This window comes from Narcine bancroftii, chromosome 5 (assembly GCF_036971445.1).
Source record: "Narcine bancroftii isolate sNarBan1 chromosome 5, sNarBan1.hap1, whole genome shotgun sequence".
Lineage (NCBI taxonomy): Eukaryota > Metazoa > Chordata > Chondrichthyes > Torpediniformes > Narcinidae > Narcine > Narcine bancroftii.
The window spans coordinates 245,215,298-245,235,254 of record NC_091473.1 but is presented as its reverse complement, the minus strand read 5'-3'; the positions used below and the strand labels follow the sequence as shown (position 1 = coordinate 245,235,254).

The following is a 19,957-nucleotide window of genomic DNA, read 5'->3' as shown; positions in this document are numbered from 1 at the left end:
TTCTTTGGTTCACAGTCCAGTCTCACTTCTCATTCCTCCAAGTTCACTGGTTGCAGGCAATTCTTATACTGTGCACAGAATTCAGCATTTATAAAGTTCACCAGGCTTTGGTGCTTGAAAGATAAACAGTTACCACTCAGGAAGGTTCTTGTCAGTTTTCAGAGAAAGATTTGTTGTTCCAGGACAGCAGCCCACTCCCCCAACCTGTCCAAGTCCCTCTGCATTTTCCTGACATCCTCCTCACACCCCACACCGCCACCCAGTTTCGTGTCATCTGCAAATTTGCTCAAATTATTTATAATCCCCTCATCCAAATCATTTACATAAATTACAAACAACTGAGGACCCAAAACCGATCCCTGCGGCACTCCACTCGTCACATCCTGCCATCCTGAAAAAGACCCGCTTACCGCAACCCTTTGTTTCCTATTTCTTAACCAATTTCCTATCCATGTCAGCACCTTACCTCCAATACCATGCTCCCTGATCTTGCCCACTAGTCTCCCGTGCGGTACCTTATCAAAGGCCTTCTGGAAGTCCAAATACACCACATCCACAGGCTCTCCCAAGTCCACCCTCTTTGTCATATCCTCGAAAAATTCCAGAAGGTTAGTCAAGCATGACTTACCCTTAAGGAATCCATGCTGACTAGCCCTTATACTATTATTTCTGCCTAAGTGTTCTGCTATTACTCCTTTTATGATAGACTCCAATATCTTCCCCACCACCGACGTCAGGCTGACCGGTCTATAATTTCCCGTTTTCTCCCTCCCTCCCTTCTTAAAAATCGGCACCACATCAGGCACTCTCCAATCCTCAGGGACCTCCCCCGAATCTATGGAACTTTGGAAAATGTCGACCAGTGCTTCCACAATTTCCATAGCAACTTCTTTAAGCACCCTGGGATGCAGCCCATCAGGCCCTGGGGATTTATCAGCCCTCAGTCCCAACAATTTACTCACAACCTCCTGTTTCTGGATCCAGATATCCATTAGATCCCCTACTTCCCCAGGAAAGTTCCCCAAGTCTCTTGACACCGCATGACCATTACCCCCTAACTTTTTCTCTTCTTTGGCTTGGCTTCGCGGACGAAGATTTATGGAGGGGGTAAATGTCCACGTCAGCTGCAGGCTCGTTTGTGGCTGACAAGTCCGATGCAGGACAGGCAGACACGGTTGCAACGGTTGCAGGGGAAAATTGGTTGGTTGGTGTTGGGTTTTTCCTCCTTTGCCTTTTGTCAGTGAGGTGGGCTCTGCGGTCTTCTTCAAAGGAAGTTGCTGCCCGCCAAACTGTGAGGCGCCAAGATGCACGGTTTGAGGCGATATCAGCCCACTGGCAGTGGTCAATGTGGCAGGCACCAAGAGATTTCTTTAGGCAGTCCTTGTACCTTTTCTTTGGTGCACCTCTGTCACGGTGGCCAGTGGAGAGCTAACTGACCATAACCTATATCCTCAGGAAGATGACGTTCAATGTAAGCAAATGTGAGGTTATCCATTTTGGGGCCAATAATAGAAAAGCTGAGTATTATTTAAATGGAGACAAGCTAGGGAGTGGGGAGGAGCAAATGGATCTGGGAGTACTTGTTCACCGGTCACTGAAGACTAGCATGCAGGTTCAGAAAGCTGTGAAGAAGGCTAATAGCATGTTGGCTTTCATAAAGAGGGGATTGGAGTATAGGAACAGAGACGCCCTTCTGCAGTTGTACAGGGCCCTGGTGAGACCCCACCTGGAGTATTGCGTCCAGTTCTGGTCTCCAATTTTGAGGAAGGACATACTAGCTCTAGAGGGTGTGCAGCGCAGATTTACAAGGTTAGTTCCAGGGATGGCGGGGTTGACATATGCTGAAAGACTAGAAAAACTGGACGTATCCGATGGAGTTTAGAAGGAATGAGGGGGGACATGATTGAGGTATACAAAATCATCAGGGGGATAGACAGGGTGAAGTCGGATTACTTGTTCCCAATGATAGGGGAGACGAGGACTAGAGGGCATAGTTTAAGAATACAGGGTAGGCCCTTTAGGACGGAGATGAGAAAGCATTTTTTTACCCAGAGAAGTGTGAATCTGTGGAATGCTCTGCCACAGAGGGAGGTAGAGGCAGATTCGCTGATTGTGTTCAAAAGAGAGTTAGATAAGACTCTAGTGGGCAAAGGAGTTAAGGGTTATGGGGATAAGGCTGGAAAGGGGTACTGATGGTAGTGATCAGCCATGATCTGTAAAATGGCGGTGCTGGCTCAGCGGGCCGAAGGGCCTACTCCAGCTCCTATTGTCTATTATCCACAACTGATTTACTTCCATCAGTTACTCCAGTGTCATGCTGATGAAACTTGCCCCTTCAGGGTTCTCCAGATGATAACCTCTTTCTTTCAGGTTGCCTCAGAGTTCATTTTTGTTTCCCTTATAACAAATGAAACATTAGACAGCCAGTCCTCTCCTCTTGCATGAACCTCAAGGGCTTTGACCGGGCCATCTTCCAAATGGGCTTGCCAGCTTGACCTGTTCCAGTCCCAGCTACTTCTGCTGGCTGCAACACTGTACACTATCTCTCTCACTCTCTCTGAGAGAAGGCCTGTTTTTTTTTCTCTCTCCCTCTCTCTCTGGTTGCAAAACCACATGACCCTCTTACAACAGCAAACTCTTTCAGACAGCAGTGGTTTCATCATGCTCTTTCATAAACAGCAATCCATTAGTGAAGTCTCTCTTCAAAGCTCTTGGAAAAGCTGTTGAGGCCCCGATATGTCTAGCATTAGCAGAGCTCCAGTATTTCAAATAAGATCTGTTTTAAAGTGACCTACTCTAACAATTTTTCTCCCAAAAACATATCTATATACTCTGTCACAGTTAACTGTATTCGAATGCTATTGATCTTGCCTACTCGAAAGGGGGGAGAGAGGAGAAGGAGGAGGAGGTCATTTGCTCATTCAGAAATCTGATGGCAGAAGCTATCCCTGTGCCGCTGGGTGCAAGCAGACCCTTGACCTACCACCCATCCCTCCCTCTGTTGTACTCTTGGCATCCTGCAAGTTGCATATATGAAAATGACAGGTCACCAGTGATTTAAGAGTACCCTCTTCATCAGCGGAGAAACAATTACACACCTAGATTTGCATTATGGAACCAATCCCTCACTCAACAAAATTCGAATGCTGAGCAAGGAATTGTTGGGAGATCCTTTCTCAAGATTCCAGCATCTGTAGCATTTGTGTTTCACCATGACTGATGTGTTTAGTTGTCAGACTAGACTGCCTGACGTTCTCTCTTTATTGAAGTGACGCTTAGTCATTTACATCAAATTCAATTGCAGAATTTCTTTTTAAGAATTACAGTTTTGCATTTAGTATGTAAATGTAGACTGGTGTTTTATGTTTCTAGTGCATCCTTCTAGTGGACTATATCTGCTGACACAGATTTCAGATTTTAAAAAAAATCAGATTATATACAGGACATCACATTCAATTCTGGAGTCATTTTCCTGTGGGCGAGGAAAAATTGCCACTTACTGGTAGCGCAAAACAAGAACTGTACACACGTGAACAAATAAAGATATGTTAACAACTGACTGTGCAATACAGAGGGAAAAAATGCAATAACGTGCAAAAGTAAGAGTCCTTAAATGAGTCCCTGACTGAGTTTGTCGTTGAGGAGTCTGACGGTGGAGGGGGAGCAGCTGTTCCTGAACTTGGTGGTGTGATTCTTGTGGCACCTATACCTCTTTCCTGATGGCAGCAGCGAGAACAGAGTGTGTGCTGGGTCATGTCGATTCTTTTTTTTAAAATTTTTTATTTTTCACACCATAAATCACATTAGCCATGGTATACACTTTTTCTTTTTCACACATATACAGTGACTTTTTCTCCTCCCTCCTCCCAGGCCACCCCCCCACCCCACCCCTCTCATCCATTTTAGGTATACAATCTAGGTTGCATTAAACCAGTCAGACAATGTTGTCATTCAACAAAAATACACCAGAAATTCTACTGAGCCCATTCTTTTCTTTCCTTCTCCTTCCATCAACTTAGGTAATGTTTGTCCCCGGTAGGTTTTCGCTATTGTATTTAATGTAAGGCTCCCATATTTGTTCGAATATTTCAATATTATTTCTTAAACTATATGTTATTTTTTCTAATGGAATACATTTATTCATTTTTATATACCATTGTTGTATTTTCAAATTAACTTCCAATTTCCAGATTGACATAATACATTTTTTTGCTACGGCTAGGGCTATGTCGATTCTTGATGACTGCTGCTGTACTCTTAACAGCTGCGTTCCCGTAGATGTTCTCGATGGTGGGGAGAATTTTGCCTGCGATGTCCTGGGCTGTGCCACTACCCTTTGCGGGGTTTTATGCTCGGGGGTATTGGTGTCATCATACCAGTGCGAGATGCAGCCAGACAGCACACTTTCCACCACACATCTTGAGAAATTTGCCAGGTTTCCACAAACTTCTGAAGAAGTCGAGGCCCTGATGTGCTTTTCATGATGCCATCAGTACAGGTCCAGAACCATCAAATATTGAACAAGCCAGAGAGTGGTGGTGGATGATTGCTTCTCAGTCTGGAGGCCTGTGACTTGTGGTATGCCTCGGGGATCAGTGCTGGGACCATTGTTGTCATGTATGATCTGGATGATAATGTTGCAAATTGGATAAGCAAGTTTGCAGATGACAGAAAGATTGCAGGCATTGTGGACAATGAGAAAGGCTTTCAAAGCTTGCAAAGAGATTTGGGTCCTATTGGACTCTGCCTTTACCCTACCCTCAATTTAGTCTATGTGTCGTCCGAGTCCAGCTTGCCCGTTGAATGAAGTGATAAGAGAAGGTATTCGGTTTCACAATCAGTTTATTATACAGCACAAGAATAAGGCTTAACAGCTCTGGTTCAGTCGTTAGTTCATAGGTCACCTGCTCAGTGAGCTATTCCCCAAGACTGACCTCTACTGTCCAGTCTCATCTGTTTATATAGATCAACCTTATTACATTGAGCAAGAGTTGGCTTTCTTTGCTAGATTCCTTGCATAAGATTTATCTCAAGCAATTTCCTGCTCTGCAGTTATCTAGGGTGTAGACCTCCTATCGCAAAGAGTAGTTCACGGACAAGTTTCTCTTGTGTCTTGGTGTGAGCTTGCAGGCGCCTCAGATTGAAGAGACTGCCATCCGTGCGGTACCAGATGTAAACAGCATCTTCATTGTTGAGGTCTTTCATGGCTTGGTTCAGCATCATGCTGAAGAAGATTGAAAAGAGGGTTGGTGCGAGAACACAGCCTTGCTTCACGCCATTGTTAATGGAGAAGGGTTCAGAGAGCTCATTGCTGTATCTGACCTGACCTTGTTGGTTTTCGTGCAGTTGGATAATCTTGTTGAGGAACTTTGGGGGGCATCCGATGCGCTCTAGTATTTGCCAAAGCCCTTTCCTGCTCATGGTGTCGAAGGCTTTGGTGAGGTCAACAAAGGTGATGTAGAGTCCTTTGTTTTGTTCTCTGCACTTTTCTTGGAGCTGTCTGAGGGCAAAGACAATGCCGCTTTAGTTGCCCATTCAGATCCAGCTCTTCAGCGCTTGACGTCCTGTTTTGCGGAAACTGCCAAAATGTTTGGCCTGGAAGTCAGCCTGAAGAAAACTGAGGTCCTCCATCAGCCAGCTCCCCACCATGACTACCAGCCCCCCCACATCTCCATCGGGCACACAAAACTCAAAACGGTCAACCAGTTTACCTATCTCGGCTGCACCATTTCATCAGATGCAAGGATCGACAACGAGATAGACAACAGACTCGCCAAGGCAAATAGCGCCTTTGGAAGACTACACAAAAGAGTCTGGAAAAACAACCAACTGAAAAACCTCACAAAGATAAGCGTATACAGAGCCGTTGACATACCCACACTCCTGTTCGGCTCCGAATCATGGGTCCTCTACCGGCATCACCTACGGCTCCTAGAACGCTTCCACCAGCATTGTCTCCGCTCCATCCTCAACATTCATTGGAGCGCTTTCATCCCTAACGTCGAAGTACTTGAGATTGCAGAGGTCGACAGCATCGAGTCCACGCTGCTGAAGATCCAGCTGCACTGGGTGGGTCACGTCTCCAGAATGGAGGACCATCGCCTTCCCAAGATCGTGTTATATGGCGAGCTCTCCACTGGCCACCGTGACAGAGGTGCACCAAAGAAAAGGTACAAGGACTGCCTAAAGAAATCTCTTGGTGCCTGCCACATTGACCACCGCCAGTGGGCTGATATCGCCTCAAACCGTGCATCATTGGCGCCTCACAGTTTGGCGGGCAGCAACCTCCTTTGAAGAAGACCGCAGAGCCCACCTCACTGACAAAAGGCAAAGGAGGAAAAACCCAACACCCAACCCCAACCAACCAATTTTACCCTGCAACCATGTCTGCCTGTCCCGCATCAGACTTGTCAGCCACAAACGAGCCTGCAGCTGACGTGGACATTTACCCCCTCCATAAATCTTCGTCCGCAAAGCCAAGCCAAAGAAGAAAGACCTCCTATCTTAATCCTCAAGGCCAGAATATCCTGTTGTCTTGATCAGAAATCAATTCATACCCCAGATATTTCTAATTATTTCTTTGTTCTCGTCTGGCCATAGTCTTCTGTTCTTCTCAACACCTCCTTATGACTGAGCCTTCCTACTAAATTGGTTTATACATTTTCTCTCTTTTGCAAATTCTACACGTACTATCATCAGTCAACTTTTCTACACACTGTGGCTGTTACTTAATTGCATTCCTATTTCCCTTAAACAGTATAATTGTAGTAAATTGTTACATAGTAATGGATTAATGAATACATAATGAATAGTACATAGGCATATTTTCTATGATTACTTATGGTTCCAACAGTCCGGGAAAGATCCTCAGGGATAGTGACTCCCAAGAACTTAAATTTGCTCACCATCTCGACCTTTGATCCCCCAATTATCACTGGATTGTACACCTCTGGTTTTCCCTCCCTGAAGTCAACAATCAGCTCCTTGGTGTTGTTGAGATTGAATGCGAGGTTGTTTCAATATTGTCAGTTGAAACTGGTCACTGAATAAGAAAACAAGCTATAACAATTCATCTCTGATAGGAATAGCTGGAGTAACCTTAATCCTGAGAACATCATTTGACCTCCACCATTTAAGGTGAGGGAGTGTGCTGTCCATTCTATTTTTGGTTGGCCCTGGTAGTCTCTTAAATCGAAAAGCAAAGGGAAATTTCCAGGGTATTGATGTTGGCTTTGATAGAGATTGGTAAATTGTAATGGTTTCCGACTTCCTGACTGATTGACCCAGCTCTCCGTATAAGAGTGAGCATGCAGGGGGGGAAATCAATCATCAGACTTTTTTTGGCTATAAAAACACTGGGGCAGTCGATAAAATGTTCAAATTTCAATCCTTTACTTTTTGGAGCTGTGATCACAACACTAAGTGATTTTGCTCAGATGTATATGTAATGCCTAAAGAAATCTCTTGGTGCCTGCCACATTGACCACCGCCAGTGGGCTGATATCGCCTCAAACCGTGCATCTTGGTGCCTCACAGTTTGGTGGGCAGCAACCTCCTTTGAAGAAGACCGCAGAGCCCACCTCACTGACAAAAGGCAAAGGAGGAAAAACCCAACACCCAACCCCAACCGACCGATTTTCCCCTGCAACCGCTGCAACCGTGTCTGCCTGTCTCGCATTGGACTTGTCAGCCACAAACGAGCCTGCAGCTGACGTGGACATTTACCCCCTCCATAAATCTTCGTCCGCGAAGCCAAGCCAAAGAAAGAAAATATCATTGACTGTTAAATGCTTTGGGATCCCTGATGTTGTGATAAGAATTTTTTGAAATATAAATGGTTGTAATTGAGTAATCAGTAACATCCTGTATGATTCCACCCTGTATGCGCTCCCCTTCCTGCACTTCACCCCTTTGCTTCTCTTACTTCTTTCTGCTAATTAACTGCTTCTGGTTTTTATCCTTCACCAGTTCCCCACAGACCCTGGTCCTACGCCCCTCGCCCTGTTATCAAAATACTAGCTCCCTCTCCTCCAGACTCTTGCTTCTGATGAAGTGTTCTAGGCTTTTTAACTCCCACTCATGCTGAGTTCATCCAGCAAATGTGTTGCTCCAGGGACAGTCTGTTTACTCGTACAGTCTATTTTAGTGTTTTGATATAAATTAAATTTATTTTAAATTTAGACATACAGCACGTTAACAGGCCCCTTCTACATTTCTCTAGCTCAACCTGTTCCATCTGTAACTGCTGCTTAAGAGGTTTACTCTCAGGAAATGGATCTTACCCCTCCTCTTCAAAAATCTTCTCTTTTACTAGCGTTCAGCTATAATTCTTTGGATCTCAATTTTTTTTTCATCGACAATTTTTCCCCCTCAATGAGTCACTTGTTGCCGTCTGCCATTCTGCAGAGATCGGTGATGTCAAAAACTTAACTAAATCCATTACTGCTGTCTTTCACACACACGTCTTTTAATTGGTTTTTAAAAATAAATTTAACCAAACAAATCAAATATTAATCAATCAAATAAGCTCCAATTTTGGTTAAACCCTGGACACGAGCCGCAAATTTTGTTATGAACTAACAAAGGAATTCACCAGACAATGGTAAAATCAAAATAATAGTTTGTATTAAACTATTAATAATATCATATTACTTATCTTGAAGTTTAACTCTAACTTAATTCCCACTACGCACAAATGTAGATGTGTGTTTGTGTTAAAATGCAAATTATTACAGTTTGAGCTTGAGTCTGAAAAGTCCATTTTAAACTTCACCATCAAACATCTTGTGTTGCTTGAAGATTTTAAAATTGCAGTTCAGAAGTAATTATGAAGCACTTTTAAACATCATGTCTTCAGATCTCTTTAAACTCTCGAGTCTTTTGATGTGTTGTCTTTCAGAGGGGTAATTTTCATTTGAGTGATTTCACAAGTTTCCTTCCACCTTGTTCTGTGATCTTCAAGGTGATTTCTTACTTACTTTAAAGCCACTTGGAGTATCTCCTATGGTAAGGATTATACAGTACAGAACAGCATCTACTTCTCTCCAGAGACTACTGTTTTACCCTGTATCTTTCACAGGATGGTCAATCTCTTCAGTATCCAAAATGTCTCTCTGCCTGCAGAGATATGACATTACCACTGTTTCAGTTTCATTTCTCCAAAACACGAATCATGGTGGATGTTCTTTTATCTTCCTTCACATCATAAAATAAGTGGTTATTACTCCGGAAAGTCTGAGCACCTGAACTTGTTTAATTGACACACCCATTGCCCTACAATCAATTAAGACCCACTTTAGTTCCATTATAGTCTTGTTCTTCTAGACTCGGCGACTCTGAAATGAACTCTCTCTCTCTGTGCAATGGCGTCTCTGTAAATGTGATGTGACCTGAGTGTGACCCTGTCCACTCATAACTAACTTTACTAAGACACACACACACACACACACACACACATATGAAATATAGTTTAAAATTACACTAAAGATTAACATAAATCTGTTACATGATAAATAGGAATGTGGGTGGAGCAGTTTAACTCGCGTTATGATGCAAACCAACCTCCATCAACTCCATCTACCCTCCCACTGCCTTGTGAAAACAGTCAACATGTTAAAGGACACATCCCATCCTGGTCACACGCTCCGCTCCTCCTTTTCTTTCTGGCAGAAAATAACATGAACATACATGAAAATATCATGAACCTCCAGATTTGAGGCCAGTATCTTTTTGTCAGACTCTTGAATGGACCTGCCATTAGTATGTTGCACTATACCACATGATTTTGTCATGTGTGTCCCTGTAACCTGCACTTTTGTTTCATTGTAACTCAGTTTTTGGCCTTGTGCTACTTGTACTCTGTTACTGTCTAATTGCCTGGGCAGCATGCAAAAGTTTTTTCAATGTGTGACAAGAAACAAACCCCAAATTCAATCATGTTTCATGTTTGAAAGTGTATGCTGATATTGAGGAGGGAATTGAATTGCACTCTGCTTGGTTGCACAAGTTAACACTGTGCTTATTCTTACTCCCTTGACTTGCAACTGAAGCAATTGGGGGAAGACCTCAGTGCCAGTGGAACTCTGTTCCAATTTTAATTAGTCTATTCTCCAGGCCACTGAGAGGAATAGGTGGAAGCCCACTGGAGAGCGAGTTTGAGTAGGCTGTTAATCCTGTGTGCTCTGCATTTCCTGCCACCAGTTCTCCAACCTCTTCCTATTCCAGATTTAGATTTCACTCAACAGACTTGACCCCCAAGCAGGCAGTTATGTTTAATATTGTATTTGTCTCTTTCCTCCTCCCCCCCCCCCCCCCACCCACAGAAATGGTGTTTTGAGTGTCAATTTCTCGGCCGTAATTTATGCTCTAGCTAAATCGGGCAGAGCCCAAGTGACCAACAGCGAGATTTTCTTTACCCGTCAGGTATTGTACTTTTTTTTTACTTTATTTAAATTCATCCCTTCCAGCTATCAAAACCAAGGTGCCACCCCTCTAGGCACTGAACTGGAGGCTCAAGGAATTAAAGTGTAATCTCTTGGAGTAATCCAATATAGGATTAAAAAAAAGAAAAATTTGAATAATATTTGTTTTTTCTAACTCTTTCATTGTATTTTTATGTGGTGAATTGACTGGAAATGATTCCTCATTTTCCAATTGCCTGGAGCAATGAGGGATATTAACTACTGGGGTGGCAGGTATGGGGTTAAATGGGAGGAGACCTGTGAAAATCTCCAAGAATATACCCAGTAGCACTATGCCAAAGTGTTGAAAATTCATTAGTGATAATGCAAACCATCTCTTACCTCCCTTGGGGGAAAGTTTTTCCAATCAAACAAGTCCATCATATAGTGGTCAGCACAAAAGGTCCTGCAGACATTGATGGACAAAAGCTCCTTGGATGTTATGGTTCCTTGAGAAGATTGTCCAGATCATCTGGTAGAATGCCTAATTGCCAGAACTCATTAATAAACTCCACTTTTGAGGTCTTTGTGTATGACAAAAATATCACCCCTAACACATGTACCCTTGAGGTCACTTTGATGGAGAGGGGACAGTCTCTACCTCTTTGCAGATTGTGGATTTGCCAATAGTGTGTGGAGAAGAACACAAGGGTTCTTGTTACGGTTCATCCCCAGGAGAAGTGCTTTCTTTGGCTTGGCTTCGCGGACGACAACAGATTTACAAAGTGTTCCTGTGATCTGCCTGAAACTTGTTGGAATGCTGCTAACTGGCATATTCCAGGCTTCAGGGACAGGGGTGCAGCCGGGTTCTGAAGTCGGTGGGGGGAGTGAGAGCACTTGAAAAAGGCGCCAAGCAGAGAGCGCTATCTGAAGAGGGGTGACGGCACCCTTGGCCACAGCCCACCAAACAAAAAGCACAAACTACATTTTATTCTACGCTTTGACCACCCATCCTCATCCTCCATTTTGCTCTCAGCTTATTAAGAGGCTGAAGCCAAAAACAACAAGGCCAGTTCTTGCAGGAGATCGGCGCGATTTCACATAGAAGTGCCCCTGCTTTCACCCACAGAAGTTCAATTGACCCCCCCTCGCCATTCAACATCCCAGGGAGTTATGCACCACTTTGGGGTCCCCTGGGCTAGGTTAGATCAATGGCCATCAGTCTGAAATATTGACTTTATTCGGATTATGTCCAGGTTATTACCCCTCCAGCTTGTGAGAAGCAGAGGTGCCTTCACAGATTTCACTCGAGACAAAAATTGAGAACAAAGAACATTTATTTTACAACAATGCAAAGTTGGGTGCTTCCCCTTACCCTGGGAATACACACAGATACTGGGGCTTACACATTCCATTTCAGTACAGAAGTACCTTCCCCCTTCTGCCTCCTGGATTGGTTTAGCATTAGGTAATTCTACCTAGGTGTCTTCTAACTTCTTATCAGTTTATGTGCCTTTCTGCAAACTTGTTTACCAGGAAGTGTCATGTCTTTGTTCTTATTCATTAATCAACCCCCAGGACTTGCTATCCTGTTTTTGAAAACCCCTATTTTATTATACTTGCTTAACCCTTCCTCACATTCCATTCTTATTTCCCCCTTATTTAACCCATCATAATTCATTCCTAATTAGCACTTACTTGACTCCTCATATTCCATTATCCCTTACAAGCTGTTAAACAAATGAGGCAAGTTCACAAAGATCACTTGCTTCCACTTCCCTACTCTGGCTTTTTATTAAATTTGAAGTAAAATTGATAATTATATTTGTGGCTTTAGATTGCACACACTTGTTCCCTTTTCCCGCTGTTTTATGGATTGCACACTCTTGTTCGCTTTTCCCGCTGTTTTATGGATTGCACACACTTGTTCCCTTTTCCCGCTGTTTTATGGATTGCGCACACTTGTTCCCTTTTCCTGCTGTTTTATGGATTGCACACACTTGTTCCCTTTTCCCGCTGTTTTATGGATTGCACACGCTTGTTCCCTTTTCCTGCTGTTTTATGGATTGCACACACTTGTTCCCTTTTCCCGCTGTTTTATGGATTGCATACACTTGTTCCCTTTTCCCGCTGTTTTATGGATTGCACACACTTGTTCCCTTTTCCCGCTGTTTTATGGATTGCACACACTTGTTCCCTTTTCCATCTGTTTTATGGATTGCACATTTGTTCCCTTTTCCCGCTGTTTTATGGATTGCACACACTTGTTCGCTTTTCCCGCTGTTTTATGGATTGCACACACTTGTTCCCTTTTCCCGCTGTTTTATGGATTGCACACACTTGTTCCCTTTTCCCGTTGTTTTATGGATTGCACACACTTGTTCCCTTTTCCCGCTGTTTTATGGATTGCACACACTTGTTCCCTTTTCCCGCTGTTTTATGGATTGCACACACTTGTTCCCTTTTCCCGCTGTTTTATGGATTGCACACACTTGTTCCCTTTTCCCGCTGTTTTATGGATTGCACACACTTGTTCCCTTTTGCCGCTGATTTATGGATTGCACACACTTGTTCCCTTTTCCCACTGTTTTATGGATTGCACACACTTGTTCCCTTTTCCCGCTGTTTTATGGATTGCACACACTTGTTCCCTTTCCCGCTGTTTTATGGATTGCACACACTTGTTCCCTTTTCCCGCTGTTTTATGGATTGCACACACTTGTTCCCTTTTGCCGCTGTTTTATGGATTGCACACACTTGTTCCCTTTTCCCGCTGTTTTATGGATTGCACACACTTGTTCCCTTTTCCATCTGTTTTATGGATTGCACACTTGTTCCCTTTTCCCGCTGTTTTATGGATTGCACACACTTGTTCCCTTTTCCCGTTGTTTTATGCATTGCAAACACTTGTTCCCTTTTCCTGCTGTTTTATGGATTGCACACACTTGTTCCCTTTTCCCGCTGTTTTATGGATTGCACACACTTGTTCCCTTTTCCATCTGTTTTATGGATTGCACACTTGTTCCCTTTTCCCGCTGTTTTATGGATTGCACACACTTGTTCGCTTTTCCCGCTGTTTTATGGATTGCACACACTTGTTCCCTTTTCCCGCTGTTTTATGGATTGCACACACTTGTTCCCTTTTCTCGCTGTTTTATGGATTGCACACACTTGTTCGCTTTTCCCGCTGTTTTATGGATTGCACACACTTGTTCCCTTTTCCATCTGTTTTATGGATTGCACACTTGTTCCCTTTTCCCGCTGTTTTATGGATTGCACACACTTGTTCCCTTTTCCCGCTGTTTTATGGATTGCACACACTTGTTCCCTTTTCCATCTGTTTTATGGATTGCACACACTTGTTCCCTTTTCATGCTGTCTTATGGATTGCACACACTTGTTCCCTTTTCCCGCTGTTTTATGGATTGCACACACTTGTTTCCTTTTCCCGCTGTTTTATGGATTGCACACACTTGTTCCCTTTTCCCGCTGTTTTATGGATTGCACACACTTGTTCCCTTTTCCCGCTGTTTTATGGATTGCACACACTTGTTCCCTTTTCCATCTGTTTTATGGATTGCACACTTGTTCCCTTTTCCCGCTGTTTTATGGATTGCACACACTTGTTCGCTTTTCCCGCTGTTTTATGGATTGCACACACTTGTTCCCTTTTCCATCTGTTTTATGGATTGCACACACTTGTTCCCTTTTCCCGCTGTTTTATGGATTGCACACACTTGTTCCCTTTTCCCGCTGTTTTATGGATTGCACACACTTGTTCCCTTTTCCCGCTGTTTTATGGATTGCACACACTTGTTCGCTTTTCCTGCTGTTTTATGGATTGCACACACTTGTTCTCTTTTCCCGCTGTTTTATGGATTGCACACACTTGTTCCCTTTTCCCGCTGTTTTATGGATTGCACACACTTGTTCCCTTTTCCCGCTGTTTTATGGATTGCACACACTTGTTCCCTTTTCCATCTGTTTTATGGATTGCACACACTTGTTCCCTTTTCCCGCTGTTTTAAGGATTGCACACACTTGTTCCCTTTTCCCGCTGTTTTATGGATTGCACACACTTGTTCCCTTTTCCCGCTGTTTTATGGATTGCACACACTTGTTCCCTTTTCCCGCTGTTTTATGGATTGCACACACTTGTTCCCTTTTCCCGCGGTTTTATGGATTGCACACACTTGTTCCCTTTTCCCGCATTTTTATGCATTGCACATACTTGTTCCCTTTTCCCGCTGTTTTATGGATTGCACACACTTGTTCCCTTTTGCATCTGTTTTATGGATTGCACACTTGTTCCCTTTTCTCACTGTTTTATGGATTGCACACACTTGTTCCCTTTTCCCGTTGTTTTATGGATAGCACACACTTGTTCCCTTTTCCCGTTGTTTTATGGATTGCACACACTTGTTCCCTTTTCCCGCTGTTTTATGGATTGCACACACTTGTTCCCTTTTCCCGCTGTTTTATGGATTGCGCACACTTGTTCCCTTTTCCCGCTGTTTTATGGATTGCACACTCTTGTTCGCTTTTCCCGCTGTTTTATGGATTGCACACACTTGTTCCCTTTTCCCGCTGTTTTATGGATTGCACACACTTGTTCCCTTTTCCATCTGTTTTATGGATTACACACTTGTTCCCTTTTCCAGCTGTTTTATGGATTGCACACACTTGTTCCCTTTTCCCGCTGTTTTATGGATTGCACACACTTGGTCGCTTTTCCCGCTGTTTTATGGATTGCTCACACTTGTTCCCTTTTCCTGCTGTTTTATGGATTGCACACACTTGTTCCCTTTTCCCGCTGTTTTATGGATTGCACACGCTTGTTCCCTTTTCCCGCTGTTTTATGGATTGCACAAACTTGTTCCCTTTTCCCGCTGTTTTATGGATTGCACACACTTGTTCCCTTTGCCCGTTGTTTTATGGATTGCACACACTTGTTCCCTTTTCCCGCTGTTTTATGGATTGCACACACTTGTTCCCTTTTCCCGCTGTTTTATGGATTGCACACACCTGTTCCCTTTTCCTGCTGTTTTATGGATTGCACACACTTGTTCCCTTTTCCCGCTGTTTTATGGATTGCGCACACTTGTTCCCTTTTCCCGCTGTTTTATGGATTGCACACACTTGTTCCCTTTTCCCGCTGTTTTATGGATTGCACACACTTGTTCCCTTTTCCCGCTGTTTTATGGATTGCACACACTTGTTCCCTTTTCCCGCTGTTTTATGGATTGCACACACTTGTTCGCTTTTCCTGCTGTTTTATGGATTGCACACACTTGTTCTCTTTTCCCGCTGTTTTATGGATTGCACACACTTGTTCCCTTTTCCCGCTGTTTTATGGATTGCACACACTTGTTCCCTTTTCCCGCTGTTTTATGGATTGCACACACTTGTTTCCTTTTCCATCTGTTTTATGGATTGCACACACTTGTTCCCTTTTCCCGCTGTTTTAAGGATTGCACACACTTGTTCCCTTTTCCCGCTGTTTTATGGATTGCACACACTTGTTCCCTTTTCCCGCTGTTTTATGGATTGCACACACTTGTTCCCTTTTCCCGCTGTTTTATGGATTGCACACACTTGTTCCCTTTTCCCGCGGTTTTATGGATTGCACACACTTGTTCCCTTTTCCCGCATTTTTATGCATTGCACATACTTGTTCCCTTTTCCCGCTGTTTTATGGATTGCACACACTTGTTCCCTTTTGCATCTGTTTTATGGATTGCACACTTGTTCCCTTTTCTCACTGTTTTATGGATTGCACACACTTGTTCCCTTTTCCCGTTGTTTTATGGATAGCACACACTTGTTCCCTTTTCCCGTTGTTTTATGGATTGCACACACTTGTTCCCTTTTCCCGCTGTTTTATGGATTGCACACACTTGTTCCCTTTTCCCGCTGTTTTATGGATTGCGCACACTTGTTCCCTTTTCCCGCTGTTTTATGGATTGCACACTCTTGTTCGCTTTTCCCGCTGTTTTATGGATTGCACACACTTGTTCCCTTTTCCCGCTGTTTTATGGATTGCACACACTTGTTCCCTTTTCCATCTGTTTTATGGATTACACACTTGTTCCCTTTTCCAGCTGTTTTATGGATTGCACACACTTGTTCCCTTTTCCCGCTGTTTTATGGATTGCACACACTTGGTCGCTTTTCCCGCTGTTTTATGGATTGCTCACACTTGTTCCCTTTTCCTGCTGTTTTATGGATTGCACACACTTGTTCCCTTTTCCCGCTGTTTTATGGATTGCACACGCTTGTTCCCTTTTCCCGCTGTTTTATGGATTGCACAAACTTGTTCCCTTTTCCCGCTGTTTTATGGATTGCACACACTTGTTCCCTTTGCCCGTTGTTTTATGGATTGCACACACTTGTTCCCTTTTCCCGCTGTTTTATGGATTGCACACACTTGTTCCCTTTTCCCGCTGTTTTATGGATTGCACACACCTGTTCCCTTTTCCTGCTGTTTTATGGATTGCACACACTTGTTCCCTTTTCCCGCTGTTTTATGGATTGCGCACACTTGTTCCCTTTTCCCGCTGTTTTATGGATTGCACACACTTGTTCCCTTTTCCCGCTGTTTTATGGATTGCACACACTTGTTCCCTTTTCCCGCTGTTTTATGGATTGCGCACACTTGTTCCCTTTTCCCGCTGTTTTATGGATTGCACACACTTGTTCCCTTTTCCATCTGTTTTATGGATTGCACACACTTGTTCCCTTTTGTCGCTGTTTTATGGATTGCACACACTTGTTCCCTTTTCCCGCTGTTTTATGGATTGCACACACTTGTTTCCTTTTCCCGCTGTTTTATGGATTGCACACACTTGTTCCCTTTTCCCGCTGTTTTATGGATTGCACACACTTGTTCCCTTTTCCCGCTGTTTTATGGATTGCACACACTTGTTCCATTTTTCATCTGTTTTATGGATTGCACACTTGTTCCCTTTTCCCGCTGTTTTATGGATTGCACACACTTGTTCCCTTTTCCCGCTGTTTTATGGATTGCACACACTTGTTCCCTTTTCCCGTTGTTTTATGGATTGCACACACTTGTTCCCTTTTCCCGTTGTTTTATGGATTGCACACACTTATTCCCTTTTCCAGCTGTTTTATGGATTGCACACACTTGTTCCCTTTTCCATCTGTTTTATGGATTGCACACTTGTTCCCTTTTCCCGCTGTTTTATGGATTGCACACACTTGTTCCCTTTTCCATCTGTTTTATGGATTGCACACTTGTTCCCTTTTCCCGCTGTTTTATGGATTGCACACACTTGTTCCCTTTTCCCACTGTTTTATGGATTGCACACACTTGTTCCCTTTTGCCGCTGTTTTATGGATTGCACACACTTGTTCCCTTTTCCCGCTGTTTTATGGATTGCACACACTTGTTCCCTTTTCCCGCTGTTTTATGGATTGCACACACTTGTTCCATTTTCCATCTGTTTTATGGATTGCACACACTTGTTCCCTTTTCCAGCTGTTTTATGGATTGCACACACTTGTTCCCTTTTCCCGCTGTTTTATGGATTGCACACACATGTTCCCTTTTCCCGCTGTTTTATGGATTGCACACACTTGTTCCCTTTTCCCGCTGTTTAATGGATTGCACACACTTGTTCCCTTTTCCCGCTGTTTTATGGATTGCACACTCTTGTTCCCTTTTTCCGCTGTTTTATGGATTGCACACACTTGTTCCCTTTTCCATCTGTTTTATGGATTGCACACACTTGTTCCCTTTTCCCGCTGTTTTATGGATTGCACACACTTGGTCGCTTTTCCCGCTGTTTTATGGATTGCACACACTTGTTCCCTTTTCCTGCTGTTTTATGGATTGCACACACTTGTTCCCTTTTCCCGCTGTTTTATGGATTGCACACGCTTGTTCCCTTTTCCCGCTGTTTTATGGATTGCACATACTTGTTCCCTTTTCCCGCTGTTTTATGGATTGCACACACTTGTTCCCTTTGCCCGTTGTTTTATGGATTGCACACACTTGTTCCCTTTTCCCGCTGTTTTATGGATTGCACACACTTGTTCCCTTTTCCCGCTGTTTTATGGATTGCACACACCTGTTCCCTTTTCCTGCTGTTTTATGGATTGCACACACTTGTTCCCTTTTCCCGCTGTTTTATGGATTGCGCACACTTGTTCCCTTTTCCCGCTGTTTTATGGATTGCACACACTTGTTCCCTTTTCCCGCTGTTTTATGGATTGCACACACTTGTTCCCTTTTCCCGCTGTTTTATGGATTGCGCACACTTGTTCCCTTTTCCCGCTGTTTTATGGATTGCACACACTTGTTCCGTTTTCCATCTGTTTTATGGATTGCACACACTTGTTCCCTTTTGCCGCTGTTTTATGGATTGCACACACTTGTTCCCTTTTCCCGCTGTTTTATGGATTGCACACACTTGTTTCCTTTTCCCGCTGTTTTATGGATTGCACACACTTGTTCCCTTTTCCCGCTGTTTTATGGATTGCACACACTTGTTCCCTTTTCCCGCTGTTTTATGGATTGCACACACTTGTTCCATTTTTCATCTGTTTTATGGATTGCACACTTGTTCCCTTTTCCCGCTGTTTTATGGATTGCACACACTTGTTCCCTTTTCCCGCTGTTTTATGGATTGCACACACTTGTTCCCTTTTCCCGCTGTTTTATGGATTGCACACACTTGTTCCCTTTTCCATCTGTTTTATGGATTGCACACACTTGTTCCCTTTTCCCGCTGTTTTAAGGATTGCACACACTTGTTCCCTTTTCCCGCTGTTTTATGGATTGCACACACTTGTTCCCTTTTCCCGCTGTTTTATGGATTGCACACACTTGTTCCCTTTTCCCGCTGTTTTATGGATTGCACACACTTGTTCCCTTTTCCCGCTGTTTTATGGATTGCACACACTTGTTCCCTTTTCCCGCTGTTTTATGGATTGCACACACTTGTTCCCTTTTCCATCTGTTTTATAGATTGCACAATTGTTCGCTTTTCCCGCGGTTTTATGGATTGCACACACTTGTTCCCTTTTCCCGCTGTTTTATGGATTGTACACTCTTGTTCGCTTTTCCCACTGTTTTATGGATTGCACACACTTGTTCCCTTTTGCATCTGTTTTATGGATTGCACACACTTGTTCCCTTTTCCCGCAGTTTTATGCATTGCACATACTTGTTCCCTTTTCCCGCTGTTTTATGGATTGCACACACTTGTTCCCTTTTGCATCTGTTTTATGGATTGCACACTTGTTCCCTTTTCTCACTGTTTTATGGATTGCACACACTTGTTCCCTTTTCCCGTTGTTTTATGGATAACACACACTTGTTCCCTTTTCCCGTTGTTTTATGGATTGCACACACTTGTTCCCTTTTCCCGCTGTTTTATGGATTGCGCACACTTGTTCCCTTTTCCCGCTGTTTTATGGATTGCGCACACTTGTTCGCTTTTCCCGCTGTTTTATGGATTGCACACACTTGTTCCCTTTTCCCGCTGTTTTATGGATTGCACACACTTGTTCCCTTTTCCATCTGTTTTATG

The 19,957-nt window shown here is 43.5% G+C and overlaps 1 protein-coding gene across 2 annotated transcripts in view; it reads left to right on the top strand.

Moving 5' to 3' along the window:
• LOC138765131 (putative helicase MOV-10) overlaps window positions 1–19,957 on the top strand; it is a 129,274-nt gene that overhangs the window by 2,230 nt on the left and 107,087 nt on the right. For both annotated transcript variants that reach the window (XM_069941939.1, XM_069941940.1), the window contains exon 2: window positions 10,323–10,422. In XM_069941939.1, the coding sequence (XP_069798040.1) occupies window positions 10,323–10,422 (100 nt within the window). The remainder of the gene's footprint in view (window positions 1–10,322; window positions 10,423–19,957) is intronic.